At 54.3% G+C, this 17,456-nt stretch overlaps 1 protein-coding gene across 3 annotated transcripts in view; it reads left to right on the forward strand.

Moving 5' to 3' along the window:
* Positions 1-4,715: 4,715 nt before the first annotated feature.
* The window catches only part of AGAP1 (ArfGAP with GTPase domain, ankyrin repeat and PH domain 1), a 562,160-nt gene continuing 549,419 nt past the window's right edge, over positions 4,716-17,456 (forward strand). Inside the window, exon 1 of one of the 3 annotated variants that reach the window (XM_070780389.1) lies at positions 4,716-5,425. In XM_070780389.1, coding sequence (XP_070636490.1) covers positions 5,263-5,425 — 163 coding nt within the window. In that variant the 5' untranslated portion in view covers positions 4,716-5,262. The remainder of the gene's footprint in view (positions 5,426-17,456) is intronic. The other 2 variants (XM_070780391.1, XM_070780390.1) reach the window with 2 other exon arrangements.

Genomic DNA, 17,456 nt, shown 5'->3' on the forward strand with positions numbered 1-17,456 from the left:
AACTCTCACATCCATACATGACTACTGGAAAAATCATAGCTTTGACTAGATGGACCTTTGTTGGCAAAGTAATGCCTCTGCTTTTTAATGTGCTATCTAGGTTGGTCATAACTTTATTGCCAAGGAATCAGCATCTTTTCATTTCATGGCTGTAGTCACCATCTGCAGTGATTTTGGAGCCCCCCAAAATAGTCTGTTACTGTTTCCACTGTTTCCCCATCTATTTGCCATCAAGTGATGGGACCAGATGCCATGATCTTAGTTTTCTGGATGTTGAGCTTTAAGCCAACTTTTTCACTCTCCTCTTTCACTTTCATCAAGATACTCTTTAGTTCTTCATTTTCTGCCATAAGGGTGGTGTCATCTGCATATCTGAGGTTATTGATATTTCTCCCAGCAATCCTGATTCCAGCTTGGGCTTCATTCAGCCTGGCATTTCTCATGATGTACTCTGCATATAAGTTAAATAAGCAGGGTGACAGTATACAGCCTTGATATACTCCTTTTCCTATTTGGAACCAGTCTGTTGTTCCATGTATAGTTCTAACTGTCGCTTCTTGACCTGCATACAGATTTCTCAAGAGGCAAGTCAGGTGGTCTGGTATTCCCATCTCTTTCAGAATTTTCCACAGTTTATTATGATCCACACAGTAAAAGGCTTTGCATAGTCAATAAAGCAGAAGTAGATGTTTTTCTGGAACTCTCTTGCTTTTCCCATGATCCAGTGGATGTTAGCAATTTGATCTCTGGTTCCTCTGCCTTTCCTAAAACCAGCTTGAATATCTGGAAATTCACAGTTCACATATTGCTGAAGCCTGGCTTGGAGAATTTTGAGCATTACTTTACTAGCGTGTGAGATGAGTGCAATTGTGCGGTAGTTTGAGCATTCTTTGACATTGCCTTTCTTTGGGATTGGAATGAAAACTGACCTTTTCCAGTCCTGTGGCCACTGCTGAGTTTTCCAAATGTGCTGGCATATTGAGTGCAGCACTTTCACAGCATCATCTTTCAGGATTTGAAATAGCTCAACTGGAATTCCATTACCTCCACTAGCTTTGTTCGTAGTGATGCTTCCTAAGGCCCACTTGACTTCACATTCCAGGATGTCTCGCTCTAGGTGAGTGACCACACCATCGTGATCATCTGGGTCATGAAGATCCCTTTTGTACAGTTCTTCTGTGTATTCTTGCCACCTCTTCTTAATATCTTCTGCTTCGGTTAGGTCCATACCGAAACTAAGCAAATGTATTAACTTCCTATCGTTGCTGTAAAAGATTAGCATAAAATGAGTGGTATAAACAACACAAGTTTATTATTTTATCATTCTGGAGGTAACATGTCAGAAATGAGTTGACAGGACTGGGTTCCTTCTGGAACCATTGGTGGTGGTTTAGTCGCTAAGTCATGTCCAACTCTTCGACCCCCTGGACTGTAGCCCGCCAGGTTCCTCTGTCCATGGGATTCTCCAGGCAAGAATACTGGAGTGGGTCGCCATTTCCTCCTCCAGGGGATCTTCCTGACCCAGGAAACGATCTTGGGTCTCCTGCATTGCAGGCAGTTTCTTTCCCGACTGAGCAATAGCAAGGGAACCATTAGGAGAATTCATTTTCTTGCCTTTTGCAGCTTCCAGAGGTCACCTGTGTTATGGCTCATGACTGCTTCATTCTATCTTCAAGGTCAGAAGTAGAGCATCCTCCAACTTCTCTCTCTCTCTCAAACATGCATCTGTCTTCCTAGTTCCTCCTCTAACTCTGACCCCGATGCCTCCCCTCTTATAAGGTCCCTTGTGATTATATTGGACCCAGAATAATCTCATTTCAACATCATTAATTTCATCCCATCTGCAAAGCCATGTAAGGTAACGTATTTACACCTTTCAGAGATTAGGATGTGGTCATCTTTGGGGGCCATTATTTTTCCTGCCACATCAAGGAAGGAAGACATGGATTGCTGGGGAAGAAGGATGCCCTTTTAGACAGGTTATCAGAGGAGGTGTCCCACGTGGCACCAGTGGTAAAGAACGCAACTGCCAATGAAGGAGATTCAAGTTCGATCCGTGCATTGGGAAGATCCCCTGGAGTAGGAAGTGGCAACCCACTCAAGTATTATTGCCTGGAAAATTCCATGGATAGAGGAGCCTGGCAGGCTGTATAGTCCATGGGGTCGCAAAGAGGCAGACATGACTTAGTGACTGAACAACGAGTGGACCAGAGGAAGGAGCTGGATTTTACTATGAGTGGGACAGGAGTTACAGGAGGGTTCTGAGCAGAGGCTTAACATGACCTAACTTGGGTTTTATAAAGGTCACCAGGACTGCCTTCTGGAGAATAAACGATAAGGTACAAGTAAGAAGCAAGGAGACAAACTGCTAGATTCATTTCCTAGCAAGAAGAGGCAAGAAGACCGCAGGTTCAGCAGGGTAGGGGCAGTGGGGTGGTGAGAAGCTGGAGATTCTAGGTCTTGGGAGGTCGAGCTGACACTATTTGGAATGTGGGAATGAGAAGCACCAAGGATAGTACCAGGTGGTCAGCCCCAGCAAAAGGAGGCCTGAAAAGTGAAAGTGAAGTCGCTCAGTTGTGTCCGACTCTTTGCGCCCCCATGGATTGTAGCCTACCAGGCTCCTCTGTTCATGGAATTGTCCAGGTAAGAGTACTGGAGTGGGTTGCCATTTCCTTCTCCAGGGGATCTTCCCCACCCAGGGATCAAGCCAGGGTCCCCTGCATTGCAGGCAGACGCTTTACCGTCCGAGCCATCCATAACTAGGATGGAGAAGATTTCAGGAGGAGCAGGGGACAGGCACAGCAAGAGATCAGCTTGAGACAAGTCTGACTGACATTGTCAGCAAGCATCGAACAGATATTGAAGAGACAGCTGGATATGAATTTGAGGTTCGCTAACCTGCGTAAGACCCTTATGCTGGGAAAGATTGAAGGTGGGAGAAGGGGACGACAACAGAAGATGAGATGGTTGGATGGCATCACCGACTCGATGGACATGAATTTGAGTAAACTCAGGGAGTTGGTAATGGACAGGGAGGCCTTGCGAGCTGCAGTCCATGGGGTGGCAAAGAGTTGGACACGACTGAGCGGCTGAACCGAACTGAACCTGTATAGGGCATTCAAAGGCCAAAGATAGAAATCCCTGCATACAGAAAAGAGAAGAGACCCAGAGACTCAGTGGCTGTCTGTATTTAAGAGAGTAAGAGGGTTGACAAGCCAGGAAGATAGTAGGAAAGTCTGGTGAACACGTTGTCCCAGCAGCCAGGAGAAGAGGGGTTCACGGAGTGGAGGGCTCACCGACTGCTGAAAGGTTAAGAAAGAGGAGCCACGCTATCTGCAGGTGCCTTACCACAGTTACTGAGGATGCTAGGTTAGCCAGAGGCAGGCCACGGAGGGAGCCATGAACTGAGCCTCAGTGTGCCAGGTACCCCAGGGGACTGGGGTGAGGGAGCAGGGGGCGAGCAAAGGCTTCGAGTGCTGAAGGGGGACGGCACATTCGTCTGGGGGAATTGTGAGCCCAGAGTGTAACTCAAGGATGCTGGATACCAGCGTGCGGAAGCCACAGAGGCCGCAGCTGAACCAGATGAAGGTTCAGTGGGCTTCATCAGGGATGCCGGGCAGCAGAGTCCCCTTTCCAAAAGGCCATTTGGAGGGGTGGGGGCAGGGACCAGGCCTGTAGGTGCGCACAAACCTGGCCCCGGAGCTCAGCCCGTCTGCAACAATCCGGTTTGCCGCAAAGCTTTGGGATTAGCCCCCCTGCGCGCTGGGGCCCCTGCAGCAATGCGGTCCGCCCCCCCACCCCCCCCCACACACCCAACCCCAGGGATCCCGCCACCTTGACGAATTGACGCGGGCACTGGGGTGGGTGCGTAGCCTGGGGACCCACGCAGAGCAGGCTGCAGTTTCAGACCTACATCTCAATTTAAAAAAAATTTTTTTTTTTTTTTTTTTTTTTAAGAAAAAGGACGCCTAGAGACCCTCCTTGCGTGTCACCGCACCTCGCCGCGTGCCGGTCCAAAGTACACTCGTGGAGTGTGAATGCCCGCGCCGTCGCGGCTAAGGAGGCTCTTCGCCTTCGCAAAGAAATTTAAGTTTATTACGGAGAAAGCACGCGTGTCACTTTCGCAAAAGGAGACAGAAAGTTTAAAAATGGAGGTGGGGGGAGGCGAGGTAACAAAGCGCGGTCGGGGGCCACGGCGAGCTGCAGAGGCTCCTCCAGCCAGGCAGTTAGAGACAAACAAAAACGCGGGAGGGTTCGCGCACCGCCTCCCGGGTGCAGAGGCCGGGACGCGCGCCGGGCAGCGCCGGGACCCGGGGCGGGAGCCGGGGCCGCGCGCGGGTCCGCGAGTCAGAGAGCCCCGCCCCTCGCCCCGGGCCCCGGCCGCGCGTCGGCCCGGGGGCGTCTTGCGCGCCCCCTCCCCGCCGTCCCGGCGGGGCCCCGACGCAGCGCAGACTACAAGTCCCAGGAAGCCCAGAGGCAGGCGCGGGGCGGGGCCTGGCGCAATTCCCCGGGATCCGGCGCGCTGGGAAGCGCCGCGGAGGACGCAGCGGCGGCGGGCGGCGGGCGCGCGGGCGGGCGGGGCGCGGGCGCGGGCGCGGGCGGGGGCGGGGCCGACGTGGGCCGGAGCCCTGCGTGCCAGGGAGGGGGCTGGCCGGGCAGGCGGCGGGCGGCGCTCGGAGCGGGCTCCGCGGCTTGCACGGCGCCTGCGGCTCGGTCCCGGCTCGGCGGGCGGCGCACGGCAGGCTCGGCGCGGGCGGCCCCGGCGCGCCGGGCGGCGCAGGACGCAGAGCGCGGACTTACGCCGCGGCCGGGGCGCCCCGAGCGGAGCGGCCACTGCCCCCGGGCCGGCCCTCGGCCCCGGCGCTCGGAGCGCGGCGGCCGCCTGGGCTTTAATGGCTGCTCGGCGGGGCAGCGCCTAGGGGTGGAAGGCTACTGCGGCACAGGAAGGCGCCCGATCGAGCGTCCTCCGGGGGCCGGCCGCGCCCGCCGCGGCGCGCTCCATGGGGGCCCGCTGACCTGGGGCGCCGGGGCCCGCTCGCTCGCCCGCCCGCCGGGCGCGCGTCCCGGCCATGAACTGAGTCGGCGGGCCGGCCCCGCGCCTGCTCCGCCCGCTCCTTTCTTCTCGCGCCTCCTCCGCCCGCCGCCCGGCGGGCCCGGCTCCCCGGGGGCTGCGGCGCCCGGGGCTCGGCGGCCCGCGGGCCCCGGGGCGCGGGGCGGCGGCGGCGGCGGGGGGCGCGCGGCTCCGGGCGCGGCGCCTGCACCATGAACTACCAGCAGCAGCTGGCCAACTCGGCTGCCATCCGGGCCGAGATCCAGCGCTTCGAGTCGGTCCACCCCAACATCTACTCCATCTACGAGCTGCTGGAGCGCGTGGAGGAGCCGGTGCTGCAGAACCAAATCCGGGAGCACGTCATCGCCATCGAAGGTGAGGGCCGGGCCGCCGCGGGGCTTCTGGAGGGCGGGCGCGCGCGCGCGCGAGCGTGTGTGTGCGTGCGTGTGTACACACGCGCCGGGCCATGGCACGCGGCTGCCCCGCCGAGTGGGCACTGCGGTGCTTCTCACCCGGCAAGGCCGGGCGAGAGCGGAGGGGGAGGCCAAGAGGGCCGGCGAGCTCGCGGCCAGAGGTGGATCGCCGGCGATAATGTGCTAATGGGCTGTAGAGTCTCCGCTGAGAAAGTGACTCTGTGCGGCCGCGTCCTGGGCCACACGAGTGAACCGGCCCAGCCATAAGCCCCCGGAGCGGCCGGAGCGGTTGGCGCCCCCGGACCGTGTGACAGGTTACTGGGCCGGGGCCGAGCGTCTCTTGCTGGACTTGAAGAGGTCTTTGGAGAAGTGCTGCTGCTGGGGGCGAGGCTCTGGCTGGCGGGTCTCCTCCGCAGGGTAGGGCAAACCCCTTTGGTGTGTTTGCCCATTTCGGGGGCACAGTGGAGGCAACGGAACTTAGCCCCAGCGGAGAACCAGCCCCGGGTACGGACAGCACCGCAGGTCCGACCCACCTGCTCCTGCGCAGAGGTTGGTTTCCTCTACAGTGTTTTCTACCGACATCCTGCATCAGATCAGAAGAACGCTCCCTGGGTGGGGGGGGGGGGGGGGGTCACTTTCACACCCCTGGCACTGGGATGCCACCCACCCTTCCTGCAAGCCGGGTGAGGCAGAGGTCCTCGGGAGAGGTGCCGCGGAGCCTCTCTGGGGCCAGTGTTTTCTCTGGATCCTCGTGGTTCTTATTTCTCTGCTACTGAGCTTCCAGCTTATCCCCTTGCTTCCCCCTATCCTTGCTGTTGGCCAGTGATGGTAAAAGGTCTGAAGGGTGAGTTGTCCGTAATATAAAATTGTCCCAAGCAAGAGTCCCTCTGGCCGCTGTTGGGGAATACTGAGGATGTTCTGAGGCCTGGCCAGGAGTGTGTCCGAAGCCCGGCTTAGGCATCGCCCAGCTCTGGTCCATCTGTAAGCAGGGGGCATTGGCCTCGGGGCGGGGGGAACTTTGCCTGGGTGCTGTGCAGCCTGCATGGCTCACCCCAGAGTGTCTGGGCTTGACGCCTGGCCGGTTAGATGGAGAAGGTGGTGTTGATGCCCTTGGCATCTGGCAGCCCCACAGACTTGAACCTCATCCCAGCTCGGCTGCCCGATTGGCGTCCTGTCTCCATAGGGGACTTGCTAATTCCGGGAAGGATCTGGATGGTGCTCCAGCTTTCTGCAGGCCTGGCTGTCAGAGCACCTGCCGCCCTGCTGGCCATTTAAGATGCTTCCAGATTCCTCGAGAGGCAGAGGCTCCTGTGTGCCTCTGGCAGGACTTGTGGGAGGCATGGGGGTCCGGCGCAGGGCCGCTGATGCTGGGTGAGCTGGCAGGAACATGCCTCCAGGGTCTGGGCTCTGGCGCAGTGGACACTCACGTGCAAGGCCCCTGCTCCTCTCTCTCTCCTGGCAGCATCCACGGGAGTCTGATGAAACTCTTAGAAAGCTGGCGCTGAGCTTTGGATGCATCTGACCGAGAGCGCCTAGTGTCCGTGCAAAGACCTCATCGGAGTGTCCTTCTTGAAGTCCAGCTCTGGGGTCTCAGGCGTTCCCCATGCAGCAGTTTGACTTTCTAGCAAGAGGACGTGGTTTCATTCTTCATTTTTGGAAAAAACAAAAACCAAAACCTGTGTGGTTCCTTAATGATGGTTTCTGGTAGCTCAGTGTCTGTCTGCCTGTACACGCTGAGATTTTTAGGCTCCTTCTTGGCCGGAAGCCTTGTCGTTTGTTGATGAGACTCAGAATCAGTGATGAATCCTGCTTGGGACTTTGACAAGGCTATTATTTTTTCTGTTAAAAAAAAAAAAATAGGAATGTCTGTGTTGTGTCAGGGCTGTGGTTTATTTAACGAGGCTCTAAGAATCATTCAGATATGCGTCCCTTCTTTGCGTTATTAACAATGATTGCACCTTTCATTTGTATAGAAGAACTTTAGCAAGAATGCTCTTATGTTCATAAGCTCGTTGTGTGGCGGTCCCGACCTTGGGGGAGAATGTGGGCCAGATTCATTTTCTAGAGGATGGCGCTTCAGGGAAGGTTAATGACCTCCTGAACATTCGACTGAGGTCAGAGGTGAGTCTGAACCAAAGGATCCTTGGAACCCAGGTGTGCAGGCTTCCCCCACTCCCCGGCTACCTTCTGCTGCTCCTCCTAATGAAATTCGTTGTTATAATGGACTGTTCCCCCACTCTGTGCCAGCTTTAAGATGCAGTTGTGATTTATATCTGTGCCCTTGATATTTTGGAAGCCGAGAAGATTGCTCAATTGTGGCAGGACGACATTTTTCCTGTGATGGGAGAAGTACGCAGAAGCAGTTTGGTGCAGTTGAGTAGGGCATGGGTTATTGGGTTCTTCCCTCACCCCAAATGGGGGAGCATGGCCCTGGGGTACGCAAACTGTAGACGCGTTTGTCACAGCTCCATGCCATAACCGAGCTTGCGCTCCGGAGCATCCCAGTAGCCCTGAGGAGCACACACATATCTGCCCCTGCCTGTGAACCTGCCAGGTGAGGGCGGTACCGTGGCAAAATGTACACCTCCTAGGAATTTTAAAGTCTGTGCGCGTCATAGTCAATTGTTTTAAGAATCGCTTCTCCCAACGAACAGGGAAGATTGTCTGCATTTTAGAGGATATCCAGCCAGGCTTTATTTTCTGTCTCTGTGTGTATACGCACAGAATTGGAGTCAGACTTATAGAGCTGCTTGTTGGCGCAATGTGAGCGCTTCTCCATGTTATGAAAAATTTTGAGGATAACGGTTTTTCACCTTGGCGTAACATTCCAGCATTTGACTGTGTCATAATTTACAGAAACTTTTCCTGTTTTCTGGCATCTTGAAGTATTTTTGCTGTGGAAGAGAGGAGCGGGCTCGTTGAAGGGAAGGAAGTTCGGCTCGTGCTTGTTTTCAAAGTGATTCCCAGAGAGTCTGGATTGGAAAAGCTCTTAATGATGGACCAAATTGTATATATTTTTGTTGAAAGGGCTCGCCAAGAATCCCAACCCTGAGTCGGGTCTGTGACCCTGTTTGAAGGCACGGAAGTGTGATTTAATGCTTAGTCTTGTTTTGAAACATTGCTGCTGCTAAGTCACTTCAGTCGTGTCCGACTCTGTACGACCCCATAGATGACAGCTCACCAGGCTCCTCTGTCCCTGGGATTCTCTATGCAGAAATACTGGAGTGAGTTGCCATTTACTTGCCAAAAAAGAAGAAAGAAAGTGTTTTTTCAAATATTTGCTTGAGACAGAGGTCTATTTTTTCCCCTCCGGTATGCCAAAAAAGAAGAAAGAAAGTGTTTTTTCAAATATTTGCTTGAGACAGAGGTCTATTTTTTCCCCTCCGGTATCTGGAATCTTAAGGAGGCATTGCCCATTGTTTTCAGATTTACCCCATCAGTTTTCTGGGGTGTCCCCCAGAGGTGTGGCTGGCACCGCAGGTGTCCTCCATGCCTGGAAGCGAGCCGGGACCAGCTGTCTCCAGGGTGAGCATCCTGCGTAGGGTCCCCACTCTGGTTCTTCTTTAAAAAGCCCATCTGGAGTTGATGGGGTTGAGGTAAACGCATCAGCTGCCTTTCTTGTTAGATAAAAAAGCTTGCTCTTCTTGCATGGGTAAAGCCTCTATTAGCAATTGCACGTTGTAATTCAGCTTGCCAGCAGCAGAACAGTGATGCGGATGACAACCCAGCCAGCGTATTCAGCCGGGGCTGAGCCCCTAACTGGTCTCGTGTCTCCACGCCCACCAGGCAGCAGCTCAGGGGGAACCGAGTGCCCTGCTGGCCCCGTTGGTGGTTTGTGTGGCTTCCTCTGAGGGTTTGGAGAAGTCCCGGCGTTCAAAAGGAGAACGGTGCCTGGCATGCCGGGTCAGGGCACTCACGGGGGGCATTCAAGGGCGGAGCTCCGGCATGTGGGGGACCTGGGAAGATGGGACAGGGGCCCCCCTTCCTCCCGTGGTTCAGCTGCTCCGTTGAGCATCGTGTACAGCAGAGAGCTAAGTGCTTGACCTGCGTATCTCCATCCATCTTGTGATGATCCTGTGACATTGATGCCTCCTTTGAGGCCCAGAGGGCTTCCCTCATAGCTCAGTTGGTAAAGAATCCGCCTGCAATATGGGAGACCTGGGTTTGATCCCTGGGTTGAGAAGATCCCCCTGGAGAAGGGAAAGGCTACCCACTCCAGTATTCTGGCCTGGAGAATTCCATGGACTGTATAGTCCATGGGGTTGCAAAGAGTTGGACATGACTGAGCGACTTTCACTCTACTTTGAGCCAGAAAGGATAGGAAACTTGCTCAAAAGAGATGAGCAGGGCTGGTCATCCTCAGGGCTGACTCTTCAGCCCTTTCTGAGCGAGTAATGGGACTCCTGATTACTCACAGTTCCTACAAGTCGAATGTACAAACCATTCGAGCCTGTGTCCCTCTCCTCCCCACCTTATCCAAGAGAAGAAGGGTTTGCGGATGCTGCCAGTGGCTGCAGGTCTTATGTTCTCTGTGGAGTTGCTTACCTTAGCAAAACTGTTGTAAGAGCCTGTTTTCCTATGGAAATTTATTTAATCTGGTTGTTGCAGGATTAGGGAACAAATACCTTCTCCCTGCCGTCAGGTGAGCATAATTCTTCTTCGACACTATTGACTGTATTCATAATATTTCAGGCTTCATCAAAGTTGTAACCATGGGGACTTCTAGTTATTGATATGAGTATCACAGTCTCCTCCTTAAAATTAATTCTCAGGTGGCTGTTTGTCCCTTCCGAGTTAAATTTCATACCTTAATGGCTTCTGACCCTTCCAGAATCCAGGCGTCCTTTCCACCTGGCTGGGGTCAGCGTGTTCCCGGCCTCTCCCAGGCTCTCTGTCCCAGCTCCCTGCACAAAGCTCATCTCCTTACTCCAGTCCAGCCTGAGGACCGGGGGCTCTTTGAGGAAATCAAGTCATGCACGTTTTTATCTCAGCGATGCTGTGTGTCGTGTCTGGCCCTTGGAGGATGCCCAGGAATTGTCGAGGGTGTGACTTGCTGGAGGGACTCACTTTTTTTCTGGCTTTTGGGTCCTCTTGCTCCTCACTGGTGATCTGACCGGTGTTGATCTTGCAGAGAGGGTGTTCTGAAACTTGTCACGAGAGCATAGATGCTTGGACTGGGGTGCTTTGGGGTCAGGCAGTGGTGGTTAACCTGGGTGTGCTGTTTGGGTAGCAATGAGTTTTTTTTTCTAGTGCATGTAGGGGAAGAGAAAGATTTGCTTGCTGAAGCCTGACAACTTTTTCAGCCCAGCTGTCTGCAGAAGGGTGGTGCTTTTTCTGCAGGTGTAAGTGAATTTCAGGTGCAGAGTCTGTGTCATTGATAGGGACGAATGAGTGGCAGGTCTGGGTGGCTGACAGTGTGGTATCTTCAATGGAACGTTGAGAGTCTTGATTCTTGAAGTTCAGTGTGCAGTCAGATCACATGGAGGGCTTGGGAAAGCAGAGTTGCTACTTCTGTAGGTTTGGGTCAGGCCAGAGAGCGTGCTGTTGACAAGTTTCCAGAGGATGCTGGCTTGCTGGTCCCGGGACCGCACTTTGAGAAGCATGGTCAAGGAGGGGAGGGCAGTCCAGGGGTGGACTGGGCACCTTCTCTGGGTGTCGCTGTCAATCAGTGGAGGGGGTGTCCTCTCATCCTCCCCTGTGGGGGACCGGTGGGGGCCAGCAGCCCTGGCCATTACTTCTGGTGACTCAGCTTAAACACAGTGGAGGAGGGATTGAAGCCCAGGTTTGAATGGGTTCAAGTCCATGTTCACTTCACCTTCATGATGATGCTGATCATAAGTGCCCCGCAAGGAACGTGGTGGGTGGAGGATGGGCATTGCCAAGGGCGGGCCTTCCCCTTTGGCTTATGGTAAAGAATCCACCTGCAGTGCAGGGGACAGAAGCGACTTGGGTCCGATTCCTGGAAGATCCCCTGGAGGAGGGCATGGCAACCCACTCCAGTATTCTTGCCTGGAGAATTCCATGGACAGAGGAGCCTGGTGGGTTCCAAGAAGTTGGAAACGACTTGGCGACTAAACCACACACTCCTCAGTCCCTCAGGGATGGTATTCCAGAAGTCCCGTCTGGGGTTCCCTGGACTTCCCCTTCCTGTCTTGCGATGGTGGATTTTTAGGGACATCTCCTATATGTTTCAGTGAGGTTCTTCCGTATTCACTTGTTACGATAATTTGGCAGGTGAAACATCCTTGTGTTTGTTCTGCTGCTGCTAAAAGGGCGTTTCCCTAAGAAGGAGAGCGATCTGTTATTAGCAGCTTAAGAGGGCTGTTGGGGGCCCTGGAGGAAGTGACTCAGGAGGGAGCTGCAGCCTCCACGGCGGAGCCTGGAGCCCTGTTTACTGCCACCTGTCTTTTTTGTCCAAAGCTGGCTTTTTATTTTGTTAAGACTGAAATCCTTTATTCTGCATCCTTTTTTCCCCTGTGTGCCCTGCAGGTGTTTATCGTTGGTGAGTCTCACTAGGGCTGGTTTTAACTACTGATTTGGTCCCATCTCTTGTTTCTCAGCGTTCAAGCAAACCCCTGAGCCCCTGCCCCCCACCCCTGGCCCAACACTCTGGATTCTTTGAGGCCTAAGTGATTGAGTTTGGCAAAGCCGATCAGGCTTAGTTATTTTTAAAATCCAGAGTTCGGGGCTCTGATCGGGTGCTTAGCCACGTAATTCCTCCGCTCTGTTAAGTACCTTGCTCTGAGAAGGAACACGCATCCTGCAGATGTTTGTCTCTAATCTCTGCAGCATCTGTGATTGTCCTGGGGGTCTGAGCACCAGGCCTCCTCCATGTCACGTCCTTCTGGGAGGGCCAAGGGGGCACTTTCCCTCTCCTGTTTTGTGGTGTAGGAAGCCTGCACACGGGGCTGCAGGGATGACCTGTCCAGGGGCAGGGCTGGCATTGTGGTGGGTCCCGTCCCTGCCCTGTGCCTGTGCCCATGACTGACCCAGGCCAGGAGGGGCTTACTTGCACCTGGGAGCTAAGGAGGGAAGGAGAGAGAAGATACCAGTGCCAGCAGAAGAGGTCTGTTAATGGACCCTTTTAGTGACCAGCCAAATAGCTGTCTGTGTGCGAGGTTGGGACATTTTCCATAAAGAGCAGACTAAATATAGGCTGGAGGGTGGGGCCCAGGACCCGAGCTAGGGCTGGGGTGGGGTGGCTGTCATCACTCCCATTTTGTCTCTCCCACTGGTAATCAGAACTTGCCACCAGCCCGAACAGGTGGCCACCCTGAGCTCTCTGGGAACAGATTGGTGTGTTTGTTTAACCAGGGGCTCATTTGCAATTTTCACACTTTTCTCGCTGTTTGATTCGGATTGTCTTTTTTTGGGCTGCAGTGTTGGAGTATTTGTGCAGTGTTTCTACACAAGCAACTGTGTGATCTTAAAAACTGCTCACTCTGTCTGCTTGTCATTAGCATCATGCTTCGAAGCTGCCTTTTATTTTATTTTATTTTTTGAAAGGGTGGGAAACACTTTTCATGGTTCTGGGAGAAGAATTCCAAATAATTACCGGCCATGTTCACAAACGATTTATGTTTGGTCTTAGAAATGTCAACATCCAGCAGGCTCTTGCAAATAGAACCATGTTGCTTTCCAGCTTAGCACACAAAGCTCCTGTTAACAGATTCTCAGATAATAGTCTTAAAGAGGGTAACAGGATCTTTTAGGAAGTGGGTTTAGCCTTAATTCAATACGTTTTTAGTTAATATGGACATGCTATACCAGGTCTACTGAGGATACTTGAAGGAGTTAGAAATTTTTTGCATGAGTGCCTGCAGCAAAGCAAGGCATCCCTTCACTTCCTGAGTTTATTCCTTCACCTTCTCCACGTGACTGCTGCCGCAGCAAGAGTTGATGTTATAGATGTGGTGACTACGGGCACGCTTTTGTAATGAGATAAAAGGAAGTGGGTCTGGAGAGAGTGGAGTGGGCTGACGTTCGGCTGTTTGTGTTTCCAGGGATCCTTGTCTGGAGGGGAGGATTGGCCCATTTTCCAGGGAGGGCACTTCCGTGGGCCAGCCCGCCTGCCCGCCCCGCCCTTCGCTGCGGTTTCTGTGGATCCAGGTGCTGCCGTGAGCAGTGCCTCGGTCTCCTGTCTCCTGTCCCGACACCGCTCCTGTTAGTTCAGGCTGGTGAACCTGGTCTCAGACAGACAGACAGTTGTTTCAGTTTTACTTTGGACCGTCAAGCCTGGATCTCCAATTTTCTGTACATTATTGTACCGTTAGGAGTTTGGGGGTTGGAGGTATTGAGACCACTTTAGACATGGTAGCTTTTTGGGACTCTTTTTTTTGGGGGGGGGGGGAGCATAGAACGTAGATCTAGAAGGATGCCCAGGTCCTAAGGGAGGGTGTTCTCACAAACTGACGGTATGTCCCACACCCAGATCAGAACAGCGAAGTTGGTCAGCACAGGGCAAGACTCCTCTGTGTTGTGTGTGGCTGGAGGTGGCTGCTTCTGCCTGGTCACCTGCTGTCCCAGCGATGGGCATTTGGGTGGTTTCCTGTTCGGGGCCATGGGAATAGGCCTGCCTATTAGGACACCTAATAGAGGACACCTCTGGTGTCCCTGTTCTGTTGGTGAGGCGGTGGTTAGTGTCCTGTTAGCCCTTCCCCCAGGTCAGCGAAGCTGCTCCCAAACCCACTTTGTCGGCGGCCCTGTCTGGAGGGACCTTTCCTTGCTGTTCAGGGTTTACACCGCATCACTGCCTGCCTCCCTCCCTCGCCTTCTTTCCAGCTGTTTGCCAGAAACAGTCAAGTGCCTGATACGTTTCCGGCACTGTCTCAGACGTTAGATTTTAGACTTAGCGTTGTCTATGGGCTCTTCATTCCTGGTTAGTGGAATAGTTGCAGCTTTATACATGGAGCAGTGAGGGTGCAACCCTTCAGCAGGAAATGGTTTCCTTGAAAATGCGGAGCAACCCCCAGGGTCCCCGCGGCTCTCCCTGGTTCTTGCTTGACCTCAGTGGTCAGTGGGGGCTCTTTTGGCTGAGTCCAGACCGCCCCTCCTGCCCCTAGAGTCCATCTCACACCCGGGTGCCCTCCTGTCCATGTTGCTATCTGAAGGGAAACGCCTTCTGCGACTGTGGGTTCAAACTGATGTACGGTCTGAGTGGCTACGTATTAGCGCTCTTCAGTCTCTGCTGTTTGTGGCAATTATGTGGAGACACAAAAGGAAAAGAAAGCTAAGTGTTGCCAGCTCTCTGTTATTCTCAAGAGGTTGTTTTCTTTGTTCCTCTTACTTTGTCCTGGGAGCTGCCCTGCACCCCTGCCCCCCCAAAAAAAAGGCCACACTCAACCCAGGAAGTGTGTAAGGACCCGGGGGCTGGAGAGAGAGGGGCGTGTGCCCTGTGAAGTCTCCAGTGGCGATACCAAGGCAAATATTTATTTTGAGGGATGGGGGCTGGGAGGGCTGGGCTTCCCCTCACTTTGTTCAGCAAGCGTGGGAAGCAGCCCGTGTGAGGAGCCTGGGAGGTGAGATGCTATCGCGTGCGGACTGGGCGGGCGCTGTCTTTTGCTTCTGGGGTGCAGGCAGACGGGTGCCCCCAGAGTGCCTCTCCCAGGGCAGTGGGAACTAGCCCAGGAGGCCGCACTGGTCCAGAGTGGGCTAGACAGATGGGGGCAGAGGGGTTACCAGACAGGGAGGCTGTGGGACACAGGCAGAGCGCTGAGGCTCTCTGGGAGGGTGGGTCGTAGGAATGGACCACCCAGAACCCCATCTCCGCAGCTGGCGGGGACCTGGGGAGGGCAGGCTGATGGAGAAGAGCCTCAAGAGCCCCAGAGAGCAGGCTGTGAGCGCTTTTATGTATTGGGCCATGGGAAACTATTGATTATGGATTTCCGTCTGGACAGGGCGGGGGGCCGTGATGCTCGGGGCTTGCTGGGCAGAACAGAAACTTTGCAGTGGCTTCGCTGGTGGGGGGCGGAGTGGCCAGCAGGTTCAGAACTGGGCTGCTGTGAGGGAAGTTGGGGCCAGGGCAGGGGGGCAGGGAGGGAAACAGAGGTGCGCCCCCCGAAGAGGCAGGTGCAGGCGCGAAGGGGCCTGTGACTCGCCAGGTGGAGGGAGTGAGGTCTGACCCTGGGGTCGCAGGAGTGGGATTGTGTTGGGGCAGGAGGGTTCCACCTCCAGATGCCCTGAAGGGCCCGAGGTTTAGGCGGGAGGGGTGCTCAGCTACCAGGGGCGGTTCCCCAGGCACCGGGATTTGGAGAGGAAGCATGCAGCCCCTGCACAGGGGGCTCTGATAGATGGTTTCGGGAGTCACCCTGCCTGTCACTCTGGCTGGGGGGCCGGCATCTGGACCTCACGGGCCGCCAGTTCCCCCTCTGCAGATTCTTCGGTGGGTGTCAGGGGCACGACAGCCCGTGGGGAGTGTCTCTCGCCAGGGACTGAATTGTTTCCCGGCGGGGAACGGGACCTGTGCGATTGAGCCTGGGCCGCGGTGGCCCCTCAGGTCCTGTTCACCCCGCCGGTTAGTGTCCTGGACGGGTGTCCCCGGCCCAGAGTGCAGGTCCTGTGGCACTCCGCTGGTGCCTGTCTCCACCCCTGACTCGGCCTGTTAGGTGTTTATCTTTTCACTTGGTGGCTCGAGTCCATAGACGGGCAGAGGCCACATGCTGGCAGTGCAGAGGTGAGCAGGCTGCTTGCTGTGTGAGTCAGGGCGGGTGTGGGCGTCAGGCCGGGTGTGCACTGGGCTGGGAAGGCTGGACGGGGCTCCTGGTGAAGTGAAGTCGCTTAGTCGTGTCCGACTCTTTGCAACCCCCTGGACTGTAGCCCACCAGGCTCCTCTGTCTATGGGATTCTCCAGGCAAGAGTACTGTAGTGGGTTGCTATTTCCTTCTCCAGGGGATCTTCCTGACCCAGGGATTGAACACAGGTCTCCTGCACTGCAGCCAGACTCTTTACCGTCTGAGCCACAAGGGAAGCCGGGAGCTCCTGGATGAAGCCCCATTTGAGCCCCAGAAGATGGGAAGCTCATGCCACTGGGGCTGGGTGGGGTAAGGGGTGGTCATTAACAGGACACCTTGGCCTCTCACCTCCCAAGGAGGCCTTGGAAAATTCATCTCTGCCCAAAGAGATCTCCCTGTCTTCACACAAAAACGTTTTTTTTTACCCCCCACTTAAAAAAATTTCAGTTTTACCCAGGTTTCTCAATTTGGACTTGCTTTTCTGATCATCTTATATTGGGGCATAAGAAAATTATATATCTCTTTCTGCCTACTGCCTAAATCTAGAGTTACCCCCTCAAACATCCCAAGCCCCCAGTGCTTTCACTCAGCTGGCTTGGCAGGAGAATCTTGCAGTGGGGGGCAGTTGGGTCATGTGCTTCTAAGAGTCGTGTTGACCCTGCCTGGCCGGTGAGGTCCCTGTCTGGACCTGTGGGAGTGCTGCTTTTCTGAGAATGGCTCAGAGTTCTAGACTTCGACTTCAGACCCTGTGTTGTTTTTTTTTTTCCTAGAGTTCAAACTTATGCTTCTGATGGGGCATACATGTTGAGGGGGCGCACTCAACGATTTTTGGTTTCCAGATCACTTGCTTGGAGATTAAAGAATCTCTGGGTGGTCTGGAACAGTGGGATCCTGCACTCACTGCTGGAGACACCTGGGCGCTTTGTGTAGCTCAGGGCACAGGAAGGGAGACCCCGCACCTGAGTCTGCTGAGCCCTTACCTACTGGGTGGGCTGTAGGCACCCACTCTGGGTGTCTGTGTCCCACAGCCTGGGGTCTGGGATTTTTGTGAACAAGACGTTTGCTATTAAGAGAGATGAAAGTCATGTTTACAAGTCCGGGAGGATCTCTTTTGCTCAACATATTGTGTTGAAACATTTCAAACATGGAAGAGTTGAAAGAATGTTCAGGGTGAAGTCTTACATACTCATCGCTTTGCTTCTCTGCTTGCGTTGTATATCTCTCCATCCAGAGCATGACCATTCAACTGGCATTTGTAACAGA

This window comes from Bos indicus, chromosome 3, assembly GCF_029378745.1.
Source record: "Bos indicus isolate NIAB-ARS_2022 breed Sahiwal x Tharparkar chromosome 3, NIAB-ARS_B.indTharparkar_mat_pri_1.0, whole genome shotgun sequence".
Taxonomy (NCBI): domain Eukaryota; kingdom Metazoa; phylum Chordata; class Mammalia; order Artiodactyla; family Bovidae; genus Bos; species Bos indicus.